We start from the raw sequence: 20170 nt of genomic DNA on the forward strand, positions 1-20170 counted from the left end.
GTGAGCTGGTTCCTGGATGCTGGGTCCTTCCCTCAGGGTACCCTAGGGATTTCGTGTCTGAGTGCCCTTCCCACATGTCTTTGTGAGTTAAACCAGCTTCCAGGGAGAGTGGAGTTGGCAGCACTACTGGATAGAATTGCATCTTGACTCTTCCAGAGTCTTCTTCTTGCCCTGCCAACCTTTAGTGGTAGCTTTTTCTTTTTTAAACTATCTGGCTATTAGAGCTCTGTACAGGAATGCCTTCTCAGAGTTCTTTAGTTTTTGATTTTTTTTTTTTTTTTTGAAACAGAAGTCTCACTCTGTCTCCCAAGCTAGAGTGTAGTGGCATGATCTTGGCTCACTGCAACCTCTGCCACCCAGGTTCAAGTGATTCCTTTGCCCCAGCCTCCTGGGTACCTGGGATTACAGGCTCATGCCACCATGCCTGGCTAGTTTTTGTATTTTTGGTAGAGTCAGCATTTTGCCATGTTGGCCAGGCTAGGTCTCTGATCCGCTTGCCTCGGCCTGCCAAAATGCGAGGATTACAGGCGTGAGCCACCATGACCAAGAGAGTTCTTTAATTTTAGTCTTGGAATTCTCCTTGTCCTCTGGCCTCATTTTCTAGACGGTGCTTTGTAGCTATCTGTGGCACATTCACTGTTCGGGAAGAAGGCTAGTTTCACTTTTAATTAAGCTTGACTTCCTCAGTTTTTGCTGTAATTTTATGGCTGGGTCAAGTCTTTCCATAAGAGTCCACTGTTAGATAGATAGGCAGGCTTCTGGGGCCCTAATGCAAAGTGGCCAGTGCCACAAATTTATGCTTTCAGTAGCCCCATCAGAATCTTTTCCTTTTTCAAAGAGCTGCACTGTGCCCTGAGTACAAGTTTCCTTTCCTGAGGGAACTTAACTGAATTGGCAATGGGCTGAGATGTTGGGAAGGGGTCAAGTTCTTTGCCTTCACTTTGAACCTGGCAATAAACCTCTGAGGTCTAGCTAATATGGCTTAGTTTGCATTAAGTTCTCGAGGAGTGGCTTCCCAGGCATTCATTCATTCAGTAAGTGTTGGATATCTAAACTTATTAGTAACTGCAAGATTCTAGACATACAGAAGTGAATGAGATAGACGCAATCCCTTCCCTTGAGGTATTACAGTTGTTAGGGAGATAGATATCATTAAGTTGATAACAAGTAAAATATAATTACAAATTGTAATAAGTGCTATAAAACAAAAGAATACTGTCTTTTGCCTGGTTGCTCCTCTGGAGGTGGTGGGGGAGAGAGAGAGGGAATATAGTTAGAGGAAAGCACGTGTTGGGAGTGTTCAGTTCTAGATTAGATTAACAAAAATATCTTTGCAGGTTAGGAGGTGAAATAGAGTTTTAAGGAGGAGGGAACAGTCAGTAGTGCATGTTAAATGAAACAAGTAAGAAGGATGAAAAATGTTCATTGGATATAGTAACAGGAAGAGGTTAAGTTCTGTGGGGAGAAAGCTAGATTGTGATGCATTGAGGAGTGAATGGGAGGTGAAGTGGAAATTGCATTTTAGCAGGGCAGCAGCTTGAAAGAATGTTGCTGTCTGAGTAGGGACTCTTATTTATTTATTTATTTATTTTGTATAGAGAGATGTTTATAGCCCCTAGCACAGTGCTTGAGAAGTAGGTGCTCAATAAATATTCATAGACTAAATGAATAAATAAATTAAGGTAAAAAGAAGAGTAGATTAAAAATATCTAGAGAGAATACAGGATCCAGAGCACTGATAGAAGAATCAGTCTTACAGAGAAGAAAGGATACAGATAAGTGTGTGGAAAGGCAACTGAAATCGAGGGATTTGACTAATGACTGAAAATGTCAGCTTTCTCCAGGCAGGGAAGGAGGCAGAGAATGGGATAGAGCTGGGAGCTCAGCAGGGCTGGCATGGGGTTAGGGATAGCAGTTTGAGAGGCCTGAAAGAAGTAGCTACCTGAGGGCTTGTATGAAGACATCAGAGCAGGATGAGTCCACAGCTGATTAGACACCAGGAACCTGTAGAGAAGCAAATGTCCTTGGTTTTATGATCTTCGGAATATTTTATATCATATAGGACTTTGCTGAGAAGATGACCCTATAATGGCAATATATCATTTAAGATGTCCTGATCCAACACAACATTTGTAAATGTGTGTAAATATTGTGTTGTAAATACAACACAATATTTATAAAGGTTATAAACCATATTGTTTTTTGTTTTTTATCTTAGTCTCTGATTCAGTCTTTCTGATATAAACCATATTGTTGATATGAACTCTAGAATAGGACTGCACTGTTATCCCTGGGCAAACTTGTGTTGCTCTAAGTTTGGGTCAATTAATGATACTGTTATATTCTGACGGGCTAAGTCAAAGTTAAATCATTTCACAGGTTGTTTGTTTTTTGTTTTATCCGCTCTCAGGTCACCCCAACCAAAAATTATTACTTATTGACTTTTGAGTTATTGATAACTAAGTTCTACACCAATTTTGTTGACAAATATATAGAAGAGTAAGAGGATGAGTGTACTGGTGCAGGTTTGAGGGGGCCACCAGTAGTTTGAGGGGATCTTGGCAGGAATGGAAAAAATGTGAAGCTAGAGATTGGGTGATGGTGGGGGAAGAGCAGAAAAAGTGAAAGGCATGGAGTTTGTTCAGGGTTGGAAAGCAGGTATAATAGAATCAAAGATAGAATATTAAATCTGGAAGGCTAAGAAGGTTGACCTGGAAGGGAAATCCAGTACTGTGGGCTTATGTAGCAATGAGTTGGGAAAATGAAGTCTTCCCATTGTTTGTACACAGTATCATGTATATCATGTAATACTGACTTCATGGTAATTACAATCAATCCAGATGATTATTTATCAGAAAGGGAGGGGTTGCTCACACAAGTTTGTGTGAATATTGTTGCCTAACTGTGTTGCATGATCTACTGTATTTGCCCAGTGTGTGGTATCTTTGAGTATAGATGGTAGGCAAGCTCTGGCAATGCTATGTCAGGTCTCCTCAGGCACCTGATCTAGCTCCTCCTTTCATGAGCCAACAGTGGAAAGACCTACCTCTAGGTACTTGACTTTTTTGCTCTGCCTTTTGTTTCCTGACTTTTTGTCATACAGGTCTCAGCTTGACTATGACGTTCACAGGGAAGAGGCCTTCCAAAAGAGAAGCACTGGCTTCTCACCTGAGACTTCCTTCCAGAACACCCAGGTAATGACTGTTGTGAACATGGAGAGATACCTGAAGAAGATCCACTTCCTCTATCTCAATGTGGCTCCCAGCCGGTACTTTAGGTGAGAGCTTAAGTCTAGACCCCTTCTTCTCCCCCTGCCTGGTTTCCTCCTATGCTATCTTCCCCCTCCTTTTTCTGCACATGTGCACACCTCTCTCTGTCCTTTCTCCACATACTCCTCCTCTGACTCCAGTGTCCCCACCTCTCTTCCCTTCTCCTCAGCCTCCTCCTCTCTACTCTATATCTCCACTTCACTTTCATAGGCTGTTGTCTTACACATCCTTTTCTCATGTTTTGCTCTTTCTTCTTTATCCCAGAATGAAGGAAACACTTGTTTGTAGTCTGAGAAGTAAATTTTATGGTGATCTCTTCCAACTGCAATGCAAGAATCATGTGTTTGTTTAAATCTTTGCAATGTCAGGGAAACTTTTTTCCAGACATCTTAATCTTTAGACTGAATCAAAATCTGCATTCTTTTAACTTCTACTCTTTTAATGTCTACCTCCTGGTCTTAGTTTATCTCTGAGGCTATAAAAAACAAGTCTCCTTCCCCATGACTCAAGAGGCATTTATTCACTTTCTCTCATTACATCCAAATCACACCCACTTTTAAAAATGTATTATTATTATTGTTATTATTATTATTATTATTATTATTATTTTGAGGCAAGATCTCTATCACCCAGGCTGGAGTGCAGTGGCACAATCATGGCTCATTGAACACTTCTCTGGCTCAAGTGATCCTCTCACTTCATTCTCCTGAGTAGCTGGGATTACAGGCATAAGTCACCACACTCTGCTCGTTTTCTAAAATTTATTTTTTGGAGAACGAGGTCTCACTATGTTGCCAGACTGGTCTTGAACTCCTGGGCTTAAGCCTTAGCTTCTCAAATTGCCAGGATTATAGGCATGAACCACCATGCTCGGTGGTTCATGCCTATAATCTCACCTATTTTTAAAAGCACTGTTCAAGTCCATCTCCTCCCAGAAATAATGGTAATAATTGCCTTTAATCAAACTCTTCAATATATTAGGCACTGTGCTAATCAACTCATGACATGTATTTCTTAATCCCCATCTACCAAGTAGGTTCTGTTGTTATTTCCATATATGAGATGAGTGGACTGATACATAAGAGAGGTTAAGTAATTTATCCAAAGTTACATAATAAGTGGTATAACCAGGATTTAACCCTAGGACTATCTTAATTCAAAAGTTCATGCTCTTAAGCAGTATCTACTATAGCCTCCCAAAGAACCTTATTTCCTGTGCACACTGATCTCTTTCCCTTGAACTTAGGTAGTACTAATGATCAATAGTATACATTCATTTACTGATCAATTCATTTAGTAAATGATCACTGACAGCATCTTGCTGGTTATTAATTGATTGTCTCCTGACTCTAATTCTCCTCCTCCCTTTCTGCTTTGTGATACTGGGGCTAGATTCTGCAAACATTTTCTCCTTTTTCAGTTGGCCTCCTATTAGGTTTGATTAATGGAGGGTGCTAGGAGACTGGACAGCAAGATAAGAGCAGAAGGGACTTGCTACTTCGTTTGCTTGCTCTTTCTGTCATCATTGCCTCAGCAACGGTCTTTCACCCTGGCAGCAGCTCTTTCTTTTTTCTTTTTTTGAGATGGAGTTTCACTCTTATTTCCTGAAGTGAAATGGTGCGTTCTCAACTCACTGCAACCTCCCTGGTTCAAGTGATTCTTCTGCCTCAACCTCTGAAGTAGCTGGGATGACAGGCATGCTCCACTATGCCCAGCTAATTTTGTATTTTCAGTAGAGATGAGCTTTCTCCATGTTGGTCAGGCTGATCTCAAACTCTTGACCTCAAATGATCCACCCACCTCAGCCTCCCAAAGTGCTGGGATTATAGGCATGAGCCACCACACTGGGCCCAGCAGCACTTTCTGAATCAGTCTCTTCATAACCCTGAGAGTTACCAACACCATCTGGTAGCCCCTTTCCTTCAGAGTTCTTTTTGTTGTTGTTTTCTTTTTTTAAACAGAGTCTTGCTCTGTCACCTAGGCTGTAGTACAGTGGCATGAACACAGCTTGCTGCACTCTCCACCTGCTGGGCTCAAGTGACCCTCCCACCTCTGTCTCCCATGTGACTGGCACCACAGGTGCCTACCACCATGCCTGGCTAATTTTTAAATTTTTTGTATATATGGCATCTCACTTTGTTGCTCAGGCTGGTCTCGAATTCCTGGACTCAAGCTATCCTCTTTTCTCAGCCTCCCAATGTGCTGGGATTACAGGCATGAGCCACTGCACCCGGCCCCATTAGAGTTTTAAGTCTCAACTCTGCAAGGGCCCTCCAGCCTCATAGCTTCTTATAACCCGAACCTCTTCCTTTTGTTCCTCTAGTTCTGGAGGTGGTTTTGTTTCATTTTGTTTTGTTTTGCCTATAGTTATCTCTGTGCTACCTTAGTGTTCCCCTTTTCTTTTTCTTTTCTTTTCTTTTCTTTTTTTTTGAGATGGAGTCTTGCTCTGTCACCTAGGCTGGAGTGCAGTAGTGTGATCTTGGCTCACTTCAATCTCTGCCTCCCAGGTTCAACTGATTCTTCTGCCTCAGCCTCCCAAGTAGCTAGGATTACAGGCACCTGCTAATATGCCTGGCTAATTTTTGCATTTTTAGTGGAGACAGGGTTTTACTATATTAGCCAGGCTGGTCTTCCTGGCTTCACATGATCCACCCACCTTGGCCTCCCAAAATGCTGGGATTAAAAATGTGAGTCATTGTTCCTAGCCCTCTGCCATCTTTTTAAAAAACACATTCTCTTTATTAAATTCACTTTGTTGAAATGCCTAGTACAGTTTCTGTTTTCCTGACTGGACCCTGACTAACACAGCACTTGGTATTATGAGTGGTCCCAGGAATCTATCCTCAAATATAGGATCTTCATTGGCTTGGTAATGTCCTTGGTCTAGACCAGTACTGAATTCCTTGCTAATGGGAAATAGGATACTAGCAATCCATGACACATAGTGGCATCACAATTAATTAAATTGTCACTTGTGGTTGATTGTGATACTGACAGCTAGTGGCTGCTACACTTGACTGTCATGGCTGTAATGATAGTCATGGTAACAATGTAGGATGCAATGCTTACAAACCATAGTGGAGAGCTTACAGAAATCAAATGAGAAGCTTAGGGCTTTAAACTATCATCATCTGTTATGATCAGAGAAGCATCACGATCAAAGATAATTAGGCATGTAAAGAGACAAGAAACTATTAACCAGAGAACTAAAAAGGCAATGAATGATTATGGGGCCAGGATCTGCCAAAGAAGGAAACCCAGTGCAGTGAGTTCAGCATTTGGTGATGCTTTTCCCCAAACAGAGGCACCTGTAAATTCCAGTAAAGGTAGTTATATGTCAATTTTACTACACATTCCTGAGATACTGAGAAGGGGAGCCAGGTTTTCAACAGACTCAGGGAATTAAATGAACAAAAGTTGCAGTTCAGGTTCCATACCAAGGAGGAGGTATATTTCTGGTTCCGCTTTACTACTGTGTTGTAACCATTTGGGGTCTGGAACCAAAGACTGGGGGATTACATTTTTGGGTTCTCTGATGTGCTTTACAGATGGTTTCTATATATTATCCAGATAGTTGGCCTAGTTTTTCTCAGCTGTTCTCAAGTGGGAATGTTGGTCCAAATTTCTAATGCACCATCAATAGAAGAACTGTTTCATTTCATTTATTTATTTATTTGCCATGTAACAGGTGTTTTTTTAAATGTGTTTGAATTTATCAAATTTTTAATTCATTTTGTCCAGTGTTTGATTCACACTTAGGAGAGAATTTATTTCTATACCTCCCTCATTCCTCGACTCTTTGCTCAGCTGTCACTTCCCCACCCTTACCACCCCATTTAAAATTGCCCTTCCTTCTCCCCTGGCACTGCCAATCTCCCTTTGCCTGCTCTTTTTTCCTCCTCCCTGTTGTTAATTATGTTTATCTTCTTTCTTCTCTAGTAGAATGAGAGCTCCATCAGGGGAGGGGTTTGGGTTTAGTATGTTTAATGATGTATCCTCAGGGCTTAGGACAGTCTGGTGTAGAGTAGATGTTCAGTAATATTTGTTGAATGAATGAGTAAACTAATTGTCCAGATTAGTGACATATTTGGTGGGGGTAGATATTGAGTTTAGTATAGAACATAACAAGTTTCAAGTGCATGCAAGACAGAGTTTGAGATATTTTCGAAACAGCTGAATGTTTGGGTCTGGGACTCAGGAAGATATTGATTTGCCCCATCTCCTCTCTAGTATCATGTCATACTCCAATTGATTCTGAGCCCTTTGAGAGCAAGGGCTACATAGAAGTCATCTTTATGTCCCCATCTCTGACTGCAATACTTAAACAGAGGGACAACTTGATAAATGGTTTAACTAAGTTCCATAAAGTCAGAGACTTGATTTTTCTTGCACACTGCTGTATCCTCAGTGGCTTACACACTGCTTGCCTTAATAAGCATTTGTCGCATGAGTGAATATTCTTCAAAGGAGTAGTGGCTGTTGGGAATGAGAAGAGTACTCCATAACTCCTGGCCCTACACAGAAAGAGCAGCTTCCATTAAGCAGGTCATAGGGAAAGGAGTGCCTCTTAAGAGGAGTCAGGGCTCAGTTAAGATAGGCAGCTACATTGTGGGAAGCTAAATGGCCCACTGATTAACGGAGGGGGCATGAGTCAAGTAACTGGTTTTAAATCCTGTATTCTTCCCTTAACCGTCTTGGACAAAGCTTTAACTTCTCTTTGTTTCAGTTTTCCCAACTGTAATTTGGGGATATTAGCACTATACTTGATTAATTTTAGTAACTTTGTCAGAAACGAAACAAGGTTTTTATATGAATTGACTTAGTGCATTCATTGCAGTATCTATCTAAATATTAAGTCACTTGCTTAACAATGTTTTCTAGAAAGCTGAGAGAGAAAAGAGATAGAGGAGGGTTATTTTATCTCTTAGGCATTATAGGACCTAGAATACAGCTTTTAAAGTGCTAAAAATATATATAATGCTTAAAACTACTGCTGGCTCTGAGTTATATAAAGAAAACTGAAAAATAAAAATTAATAAATGCTTTATTAAATGTACCTAAACATAGCATTATGCTAACTGGTCTACTGTAACTAGCTATATCTATTATATCACTACATATATATTGCATTCAATGTGGGATACAGGTGCATTTTGCTGAAGCAAGAGAACCCAAGACCAGCTACGATTTTAAGGTGGCTCTGAAGGTGCTTGTCTAGTTCATTAGGTTGCAGTTTTCCTCTTTATTTGCCTGTTTCTAGTTTTCTAGTTTCCTTCTGCTTTTCTTTAATCTCATACTCCACCAAGTAACATTCTCTGATTATCTCTGCATGTCTGTCAGTACCCAAGTATGTATGTATTTTATCATTTCTAGAATGAGCATTTTTCACATTTTATCATCTCTAAAATTGTGATACATCTTAAAATTGACAGAATATCTTATTAGAAGCATTTTTATCTTGGCATTTCATAAGATAATGCTGCAGCTTATGGTTGATAGTGTCTTAGATTTAATGGGATATAAGATATCTGGGCCTGAAAATATGAACTTGGAACTGGCTAGGTGCTTTTTTCTTTCTTCCCATTTGTCTTTGGCTTCAGTTTCTTCTTAATGATATTTGTTTCATCTTTCTAGTTTAAAAATCATTCTTCTCTCTTTCCCCCCTTTTCTCCTTTCTTCTGTCTGCCTTCCTGTTCCCCTTTTTTCATCTCTTCTATCCTTCTTTGGTCTCTTAAGGTCTGACCAAGTTCTCAGGGCCCTCACTGAACAGAGCTTTTTTTTTTTTTTTTAAAGGCCTTATAGCCTGATGGTGGTGCCACCCAACAAGGTGAATCCCGAGCACTACGTCTTCTCTCCATTTGGGATCTTGCACGTACATCCTGTGGAAGGCAGTGAAACGATGACACTGGGTACCTGGCACCATCAGTGTGTTCTCTGGCAGCAGCTCCAGTTAATCCCATTCTTTAAGTATTGCCTCTTACGCAAGTCCTTGACCTGGTAGGTGATGATGGATATGTGATCTGGGGGGAAATGGATGACAGTACAGCATATTATCACTGACCTCTAATATCTAGCTGGAAGAAGAATGTGAGATTGCAGGGGCTGCATCGACTCCGGAATTTTCTAGAGAATCATCTGCTCTTGGCTGTGCCCCACTTTGGAGCTGGGCTACTCCATATTAGCAGGTAAGGTATTAAAAACTCAACTGCATTGAGTTTTTCAAAATTAGTTTTACTAAAGGTAACAGATGTTTGTTGTAAAAAGCCTGAAAGATACAAAACAGCACAAAGAAAAAAACCCTTTGCTCCTAATAACCACCATGAACATTGTGTTGCATACCTTTCTAGTCTTTTTTCTATCACATATACATGTGATCATACCTTACATACTGTGAAATAACCAGCTTTTTTCTTTGAAGATATATTCTGAACTAGATTATATTCTAGTTCATGAATAGAATGTATTCTCCATGGAGAACATATGCTATCTTCTCCAGGTAATTATGCATCTTAAACCACTTGCACTCACACACTTATGTGTAATGTCCGATCTGGGGGTCTAACTCAGTTGTTTGAATCCAGACTCTCTGTTCTTTCCAAGATATTACTTGGATTTTTTTTTTGAAAAGGTTGGTTATTCCTATTTTCAGTACTTCCTTGCTTTCCCTACAGGACTCCTCAGCTACTCTAAGGTATATTCTGTGATAAGAGTTGCAAATTCAGATGCCTAAAGGGCCTAAGCAGCAAGTATCAAAGGAATGCAGTGGGTTAGGTGAAAGATTTTGGGGAGCCTGGGAACTGCAATCTGGAGACTGCATCTGAAGAGGACAGTCACTACTCAGTTCCAAGTAATTGTTGCCATTTGGGAATATAGGTCAAGTGTAATCAGCCACCTTACTTTTTTTTTTTTTTTTTTAGGGTGCTAATCTGCCAAGCCACCTTACTTTTTAGGATTTCCTAGAAGTCCACATTTTGTTGTGAAATGCCTCACTTTTAGCTTAAATTTCAACCAAATTTTAACTCAAATTTTTATTAAAACACTGTATGTTAGCTTAGTGATTCATTTTGAAAAACTTTTTCATCTGAATTTAACCCAGTTTGCAACTTCTGCTCTAGGGAGTTTCATTCTCCAGTCTAGCCTAATCATCACGGTGTAATTTAAGAGAATAAGGGCTTGGGAGGCTAGACAGATCTTATTTAGACCTTGAGTACTAGCAAAGTATTTGAGCCTCAGTTTCCTGATCTTCAAACTAGGATAAAGATTTCTAGGTTTAATTCTGTAATGAGAATTAAATGAGACTGTGAATACAAAGTGCCACTTTCAGTACTTCTCAGTAGGTGCTGAATAAATGATGCCCATCTTGTCTGATTACTAGAAGTCTTTTATCTTTTCAAGGATATTTACAAATGTGGAGTTCTCTGGGGCTTGGGAGATATGGATAACAGGATTGTGCCTCCTCAGGATGGTCAACCCATAGAGAAGTTCAAGTTTCATCACATTTGATCCTAAAACTTACCTGTCCACCTAGACTTTTAGAACCCTTAGCTTTCTCTATTCCAAGGAAGAAGCCTCTGTTGTCTCTCCTTCTAAGTCAGACCTTGGTACCTATTTGACCCTCTCTTCTAGCAGAGAGATCACTAGGTATAAACACTTATACACACCCCAAGCCTTTTCTCAGCTTGTACAGCTGAGAAAGCAGCTTTCTGGGCTTGTACTCTTTCACAAAACTCTTGAGAGGGTACTAAGACTATTGGTCACTGTTGGTAATATTACAATCTCTATAAATATTTGCTCACTCTGAGCTAAGCTAGGCTGAGAAGAGGTCAAAGGTATTCAAGGAATGATTGGGATGCCAGCTCTGATCAGCTTAGCCCTTGATTCTAGGCTTCTGCAGGAGCTACGCTCTGCGTCCTGGCTACCCCAGGAACTAGATCAGTGCTATGAGCTGCTGGACCTGCAGAAAGTTCTAGCCAAGGAGAAGCACAAGGCTGTACGGCTGCTCCATCGTTGCCTGAACCTCTGCACATCCATTCGTCGACAGGTAAGAGGCTCTACTTTACTGTGGACCTTTTCTCCAAGTGGAGCTCCCAGAGTTTCAGCCTCCTCTTAGTTAAGTTTCTCCTGGGATCCACTGTGTGACCTGGACCCTACAGTTGGATCAGAGCCATTTTTCTGCCCAGCAACAGCAGTTTCTACTCAAGGATGGATGAATCAATAACAGGTGTACAGAGGCTTGGACTTGACCTTTCCCTAAGGGTTGATCTTGACCTAGAAGCAGGGAGGAGAAGGAATACATAAATGTCTGTTTTATCTGTTGTTTGTGCTGACTTTTGGGAATTAGGGAATTTGAGAACAGGAATCCTGGTCTTTTATGCTGCTGAACTTATCTTTGAACCGATCTTGAACTTTTGGGAGGCCACTGTGGTTAGTAGAAGGATGCAATGATGTAGTCCTTCCTAATTATGCATACTTTGCATCTGTGATGCACACCCCCTGCCGAGGGTTCTCGGAGGCCTTCCTGTGTATTTGCCTTTTGCCCATGGCCTGTTATCATGGTTTGTTATCAGGTGGGGCTGGATATTCACACAGGACTATGGCTAATTACCATGTATCAATAGTCCAGTTCTGAGAGAGGAGACCCACTCAGAATTTGTGAAAATAACTAACGTGAGGGAGGCATACCTTGCCTGGCTTGAGTCCGGTTTTGGCTTCTACATGTTGCTCTGAACTTCATCAGAGGAGGTTAATCACAAAGGACAGAACTCTGAAGTCTCAAAAATGGCCTTGACTGCAAGGAATTTCTATTCGTAGGAAGAAGTAATAACTTCTGTTGATTGCTCTTGGTAGAGATCTTAAATATTTAAGAATGAGGCAGGAGATGGGGGGTGAGCTGCTCCACAGCCTTTCTCTACCTCTCAGCTGCTCAATCCCACCTTTGTTTCTAATGTTACAAAAATAGTTGTAACTTTCTGAAATTCAGTAGTTAATTTTTATACTAAGGTATAGTTCATATACAGGAGACAAATTTCAACCATACAGTTATTGAAGTTTTTGCATTTGTATTGGTATTGACATACATTTGTATACCCAGATTAAGATAGAGAACATTTCCAGCACCCCAGCAAGCTCCCTGTACCTCTTTCATTGATATCCCTGCAAAAGTAACCAGTACTCTGACCTGTGTCACCACAGGTTAATATTGTCTCATTTTGAATTTCATATAACTAGAATTGGACAGTATGTGCTCCTTTTTGCCTGCCTTTTTCACCAACATTGTTTGAGACTTATCCATAATGTTCCAGGTAGCAGTGGTTCACTCTTTTTTGTATAGCTTTGTAGTATTTCACTGTATGAATGACCACAATTTATATATTCATTCTCCTATTGTGCACATTTGGGTTGGTTCCAGTGTTTTACTGTTATAAATAATACTGTTATGAATATTCTTGAATATGTCTTTTGGTAGACATGAGCGCTTATTTTTTGGGGGTATATATTCCAGGAGTAGAATTGCTAGAATAGAGTATATGTATGTTTTGCACTGCCAAACAGTTTTCCAGAGTGGTTGTACCAGTTTACATTCCCATCAATGATGTCAATTTCTAGGTGCCTTTCCTTTCCCCCACCTTCCCCCCATGACTCTAGTCAAAGCTTTTTTTTTTTTTTTTTTTTGAGATATAGTCTGGCTCTGTCTCCTAGGCTGGGGTGCAATGGTACAATCTTGGCTCACTGAAACCTCCACCTCCTGGGTTCAAGTGATTCTCCTGCCTCAACCTCCCAAGCAGCTGGGATTACAGGTGTGTGCCACCATGCCCAGCTAATTTTTATATTTTTAGTGGAGACAGGGTTTCACCATCTTAGCCAGGCTGGCCTTGAACTCCTGACCTCAGGTGATCCACCTGCCTTGGCCTCCCAAAGTGCTAGGATTACAGGCATGAGCCACCGCACCTAGCCTCAGTTGTCTTTCATTCTTACCAATACTGATTTTTTTTCTTTTCCCTCCCTCCCTCTCTCATCTCCCTCTCTCATCTCCCTCCCTCCCTCTCTCCCTCCCTCCCTTCCTTCCTTTTTTCCTTCCTTCCTTCCATCCTTCCTTCCCTCCCTCCCTCTCTCCTTCCCCCCTTCTTTCCTTCTGTGATTTTATATTTTGACATAATTTCAAACTTATTAGAATTGTAAGGATAGTATATAAACTCTCACATACCCTTTATATAGATTGTTATTTTTCCCACTGCTTTATCATTTATGCTCTTTCTTTTTCTCTAAACCTGCACACATTATTTTCAAAATCATTTGAGAGTAAATTGCAGGTATCAGTCCCCTTACCCCTGTCTTAACTTTGTTTTCTGTTGCTGTAACAGAATACCAAAGACTGGGTAATTTATAAAGAATAAAAGTTTATTTGGTTCATGGTTCTGGAGGCTGGGAAGTTCAAGAGCATCTGGTGAGAGTCTTACCTATGGTGGAGGGTATCACATAGTGATGAGATATGAATATGAGGCAGAGAGGAGAGTGGAAATCAGGGCAAACTTATCCTCTTTATCAGGAAACCTCTCCCATGATAACTAACCCACTCCCATGATCAAAACATTGATCCCTTCACATGGGTGGAGCCCTCATGGCTAATTACTTCTTAAAGGCCCCACCTCTTAAAACTGTCACTATGACAATTAAGTTTCCAACACATGAATTTTGGGAGACACATTCAAATCATAGCAACCCCTATATATAACAGTATGTTTTTTCTGTAAATGAGGACATTTTCTTTTATGACTATAGTAAAATGATCAAAGATTAGGAAATGGGGGGAGGACTCAAGATGGCGCTGTGAGAACAACCCAGGATTGGAGTTCGCGTTAAGTCTGCAGAGAGGTGAGTCAGAGCTGCATTTCCAGACTCATCTTTGTTGCCCACGGAACGGGGAAATTCCCAAGTGAAGAGGAGACGCGGGACGCCAGGCAGAACCTCTGCCTGGCAAAGCCGGCAACCGGGGTGGCAGCGGCCGGCCCTGCCCAGCGCTCCCCACAAGGCGCGCTTGTCCGGGTGCCCTGTTGAACCGGCAACCGGAGACGTGAGAGGGCTGGACTTGAGACTGAGCTAGACTTGGACAGTGGGCCAGCCCAGGGGATTGCAGGGACAGAGCGTTAGGGGTGGCCTAGTGGGACGAACAAAACCACGATTTCAAACAAGCCCCGTGCAGACGGCCCGAGACGCTCTGTGGGGGAGGGGCGTCCACCATTACCGAGGCAACCCGCCCCAACTGAGATACACGCCCATTGCTGACGCAGCCAGCCATTGCCAAGGCAACCCGTCCCTACTGAGATACACGCCCACTGCTGACGCAGCCTGCCATTGCCGAGGCAACCCGCTACAACAGAGAGACTCCGCCACAGGGCGTGGTGGAGAACACAGCAGAACAGCAGAGCCAGGGCGAGCCTCACAACAGCAGGGCAGAGCTTCGGCAGGCAAACAGTGGCTAGTCTGCGTCCTAGCTGGGCAGGACCTCAACGGACATCCAAAAATAAAGCCCAAACCCCTCAACACAGAGCATCTGAGAAAAAAAAAGGGTTTTTTTATGAGCTCTGTTGCAGCAGAATCAAACATAGCAGCCTAACAGCCCTGAATGAACAACAGAGCTCACAGCTCAGCAATTGAACTCCTATAAAGTACAAACTGTCTCCTCAAGCAGCTCCCTGACCCCTCTATATCCCAAAGACTGACATTAGGCAGGCATCATCCTGGGACAAAGATAGCAGAAAAAGAAACTGGTAGCATCCCTCGCTGTGCCACAGCTGCTAGAGGTGCACCCCAGACAAGCAGGATCTGGAGCGGACCTCAGCAGTCATACAGCGAAGGGGCTAGACTGGTAGAAGGAAAACCAAGCAACAGAAATACTTCATCATCAACATTCTGGGTGTCCACTCAGAGACCCAATCGAAAAGTCAGCAACTACGCAGACGACCAGCGGACAAATCCACAAAGATGGGAAGAAACCAGCGCAAAAAGGAGGAAAACACCCGAAACCAGAACACCTCGCCTCCTAGAAAGGACCAAAACTCCTCACCAGCAAGGGAACAAAGCTGGACGGAGAATGACTGTGACGAAATGACGGAATTAGACTTCAGAAGATGGATAATGAGAAACTTTTGTGAGCTAAAAGATCATGTATTAAATCAATGCAAAGAAACTAAGGAACTTAGAAAAAGATATGAGGAAATGATAACAAGAATGGATACCTTAGAGAGGAATATGAATGAATTAAAGGAGCTGAAAAACACAATACGAGAACTTCGCGAAGCATGCACAAGTTTCAATAGCCAAATTGACCAAGCAGAAGAAAGAATATCTGAAGTCAAAGACCAACTCAATGAAATTAAACGAGAAACCAAGATTAGAGAAAAAAGCACAAAAAGGAATGAACAAAGTCTCCAAGAAATGTGGGACTATGTGAAAAGACCTAACCTACGTTTGATAGGTATACCAGAAGGGGACGAAGAGAATGAATCCAAGCTGGAAAATACTCTTCAGGACATCATCCAGGAAAATTTCCCCCACCTAGCAAGACAGGCCAACACTCAATTGCAGGAAATACAGAGAACACCACAAAGATATTCTGCAAGAAGAGCAACCCCAAGGCACATAATCGTCAGATTCAATAGGGTTGAAATAAAGGAGAGAATACTAAGGGCAGCCAGAGAGAAACGTCGGGTCACCCACAAAGGGAAGCCCATCAGACTCAGCAGATCTCTCGGCAGAAACACTACAAGCCAGAAGAGAGTGGGGGCCAAGCGAACAAGCAAGTGCTCAGAGATTTTGTCACCACCAGGCCTGCTTTACAAGAGCTCCTAAAAGAGGCACTACACATAGAAAGGATCAACCAGTACCAGCCATTCCAAAATCACACTGAATGCTAAAGAGCATCAACATAATGAAGAATCTACAACAACTAACAGGCAAAACAGCCACTTAGCATCAAAATGGCAGTATCAAATTCACACATAACAATATTAACCCTAATGTAAATGGACTAAATGCACCAATCAAAAGACACAGACTGGCAAATTGGATAAAAATCCAAAACCCATCAGTGTGCTGTATCCAGGAAACCCATCTCACATGCAAGGATACACAAAGGCTCAAAATGAAGGGATAGAGGAAGATTTACCAAGCAAATGGAGAGCAAAAAAAAGCAGGAGTTGCAATTCTCATCTCTGATAAAATAGACTTTAAAGCAACAAAGATAAAAAGAGACAAAGAAGGCCATTACATAATGGTAAAAGGATCGATACAACAAGAAGAGCTAACGATCCTAAACATATATGGACCCAATGCAGGAGCACCCAGATACATAAGGCAAGTTCTTAATGACTTACAAAAGGACTTAGACTCCCACAAAATAATAGTGGGAGACTTTAACACTCCACTGTCAATACTAGACAGATCAACCAGACAGAAAATCAACAAGGATATCCAGGGCTTGAACTCAGACCTGGAGCAAGCAAACCTGATAGACATTCACAGAACTCTCCACCCCAAATCCACAGAATACATATTCTTCTCAGCACCACATCACACCTACTCTAAAATTGACCACATAATTGGAAGTAAAGCACTGCTCAGCAAATGCAAAACAACTGAAATCATAACAAACAGCCTCTCAGACCATAGTGCAATCAAGTTAGAACTCAGAATACAGAAACCTACCCAGAACCGCACAGCTTCATGGAAACTGAACAACTGGCTCTTGAATGTTGACTGGGTAAACAATGAAATGAAGGCAGAAATAAAGAAGTTCTTCGAAACCAATGAGAATGAAGACACAACATGCCAGAACCTCTGGGACACATTTAAAGCAGTCTCTAGAGGAAAGTACATAGCAATAAGTGCCCATATGAGGAGAATGGAGAGATCCAAAATTGACACCCTATCATCAAAATTGAAAGAGCTAGAGGAGCAAGATCAAAAAAACTCAAAACCCAGCAGAAGACAAGAAATAACTAAGATCAGAGCTGAGCTGAAGGAGATTGAGACACGAAAAACCCTTCAAAAAATCAATAAATCCAAGAGCTGGTTTTTTGAAAAGATCAACAAAATAGACAGACTACTAGCCAGATTGATTAAAAATAAAAGAGAGAACAACCAAATAGATGCAATAAAAAATGATAAAGGGGAAATCACCACAGATTCCACAGAAATTCAAACCGTCATCAGAGAATATTACAAACAACTCTATGCACATAAACTAGTAAACCTGGAAGAAATGGATAAATTCCTGGACTCCTGTGTCCTCCCAAGCCTAAACCAGGAGGAAGCTGAAACTATGAATAGACCAATAACAAGGTCTGAAGTTGAGGCAGCAATTAAGAGCCTACCACACAAAAAAAGCCCAGGTCCAGACGGGTTCACAGCCGAATTCTACCAGACACACAAGGAGGAGCTGGTACCATTCCTTCTAAAACTATTTCAAACAATCCAAAAAGAGGGAATCCTTCCCAAATCATTTTATGAGACCAACATCATTCTGATACCAAAACCCGGCAGAGACCCAACGAGAAAACAAAACTTCAGGCCAATATCCATGATGAACATAGATGCAAAAATCTTCAATAAAATATTGGCAAGCCGACTGCAACAGCAAATCAAAAAACTTATTCACCATGATCAAGAAGGATTCATCCCGGGGATGCAAGGCTGGTTCAACATACGCAAGTCTATCAACGTAATTCACCACATAAACAGAACCAAAAACAAAAACCACATGATTATCTCAATTGATGCAGAGAAGGCATTTGACAAAATTCAACAGCCCTTTATGCTAAAAACCCTCAATAAACTCGGTATCAAGGGAACGTATCTCAAAGTACTAAAAGCTATTTATGACAAACCAACAGCCAATATCATATTGAATGGGCAAAAACTAGAAGCATTCCCTTTGAAATCTGGCACTAGACAAGGATGCCCTCTTTCACCACTCCTATTCAGTATAGTACTGGAAGTTCTAGCCAGAGCAATCAGGCAAGAAAAAGAAATAAAGGGTATTCAAATAGGAAAGGTGGAAGCCAAATTGTCTCTATTTGCAGACGACATGATAGTATACCTAGAAGACCCCATCGCCTCAGCCCAAAAACTCCTGAAACTGATTAGAAACTTCAGCAAAGTCTCAGGATATAAAATCAATGTGCAAAAATCACAAGCATTCATCTACACCAATAACAGACTTAAAGAAAGCCAAATCAAGAACGAACTGCCATTCACAATTGCTACAAAAAGAATAAAATACCTTGGAATACAACTCACAAGGAACGTAAGGGACCTCTTCAAGGAGAACTACAAACCACTGCTCAACGAAATCAGAGAGGACACAAACAGATGGAGAAACATTCCATGTTCATGGTTAGGAAGAATTAATATCGTGAAAATGGCTATACTGCCCAAAGTAATTTACAGAATCAACGCTATCCCCATCAAGCTAACATTGACTTTCTTCACAGAACTGGAAAAGACCACCATGACCTTCATATGGAACCAAAAGAGAGCCCGCATAGCCAAGTCAATTCTAAGCAAAAAGAACACAGCGGGGGGCATCACACTACCGGATTTTAAACTATACTACAAGGCTACAGTAATCAAAACAGCATGGTACTGGTACCAAAACAGAGATATAGACCAATGGAACAAAACAGAGGCACCGGAGGCAACACAACATACATACAACTATACAATCTTTGATAAACCTGACAAAAACAAGCAATGGGGAAAGGATTCCATGTTTAACAAATGGTGTTGGGAAAACTGGCTAGCCATGTGCAGAAAGCAGAAACTGGACCCCTTCCTGACACCTTACACTAAAATTAACTCCAGATGGATTAAAGACTTAAACATAAGACCTGGCACGATAAAAACCCTAGAAGGAAATCTAGGCAAAACTATCCAGGACATAGGAGTAGGCAAGGACTTCATGAACAAAACACCAAAAGCATTGGCAACAGAAGCCAAAATAGACAAATGGGACCTAATGAAACTCCACAGCTTCTGCACGGCAAAAGAAACAGTCACTAGAGTGGATCGGCAACCAACAGAATGGGAAAAAATTTTCGCAGTCTACCCATCTGACAAAGGGCTGATATCCAGAATTTACAAAGAACTCAATTGGATTTACAGGAAAAAAACAAGCCCATTCAAAAGTGGGCAAAGGATATGAACAGATACTTTACGAAAGAAGACATATATGAGGCCAACAATCATATGAAAAAATGCTCATCGTCACTGGTCATCAGAGAGATGCAAATCAAAACCACATTGAGATACCATCTCATGCCAGTTAGAATGGCAATCATTAAAAAATCTGGAGACAACAGATGCTGGAGAGGATGTGGAGAAAAAGGAACACTTTTACACTGTTGGTGGGAGTGTAAATTAGTTCAACCATTGTGGAAGACAGTGTGGTGATTCCTCAAGGCCTTAGAAATAGAAAATCCATTTGACCCAGCAATCCCATTACTGGGTATATATCCAAAAGACTATAAATCGTTCTACTATAAGGACACATGTACAGTAATGTTCGTTGCAGCACTGTTTACAATAGCAAAGACCTGGAATCAACCCAAATGCCCATTGATGATAGACTGGATTGGAAAAATGTGGCACATATACACCATGGAATATTATGCAGCAATCAGAAATGATGAGTTTGTGTCGTTTGTAGGGACATGGATGAATCTGGAGAACATCATCCTCAGCAAACTGACACAAGAACAGAAAATGAAACACCACATATTCTCACTCATAGGCGGGTGATGAAAAATGAGAACACATGGACACAGAAAGGGGAGTACTAAACAGTGGGGTCTATTGGGGGGAAAAGGGGAGGGCCAGTGGGAGGGGGAGGTGGGGAGGGATAG

At 41.3% G+C, this 20170-nt stretch overlaps 1 protein-coding gene across 25 annotated transcripts in view; it reads left to right on the forward strand.

Annotated features, from left to right (window-relative positions):
* Positions 1-20170, forward strand: part of DNHD1 (dynein heavy chain domain 1) — an 86287-nt gene that overhangs the window by 2101 nt on the left and 64016 nt on the right. For 24 of the 25 annotated variants that reach the window (XR_013523273.1, XR_013523274.1, XR_013523275.1 and 21 more), the window contains 4 exons: positions 3104-3277; positions 9063-9266; positions 9344-9454; positions 11154-11310. Coding sequence is in view for 20 of the 25 variants with exons in the window: in XM_078340365.1 (XP_078196491.1) it covers positions 3104-3277; positions 9063-9266; positions 9344-9454; positions 11154-11310 (646 nt within the window). In the remaining 5 variants the exon portion in view is untranslated. The other variant, XM_078340381.1, reaches the window with a different exon arrangement.

The sequence above is a fragment of the Callithrix jacchus genome, chromosome 10 (genome assembly GCF_049354715.1).
Source record: "Callithrix jacchus isolate 240 chromosome 10, calJac240_pri, whole genome shotgun sequence".
In the NCBI taxonomy this organism is placed as follows: Eukaryota; Metazoa; Chordata; class Mammalia; order Primates; family Cebidae; genus Callithrix; species Callithrix jacchus.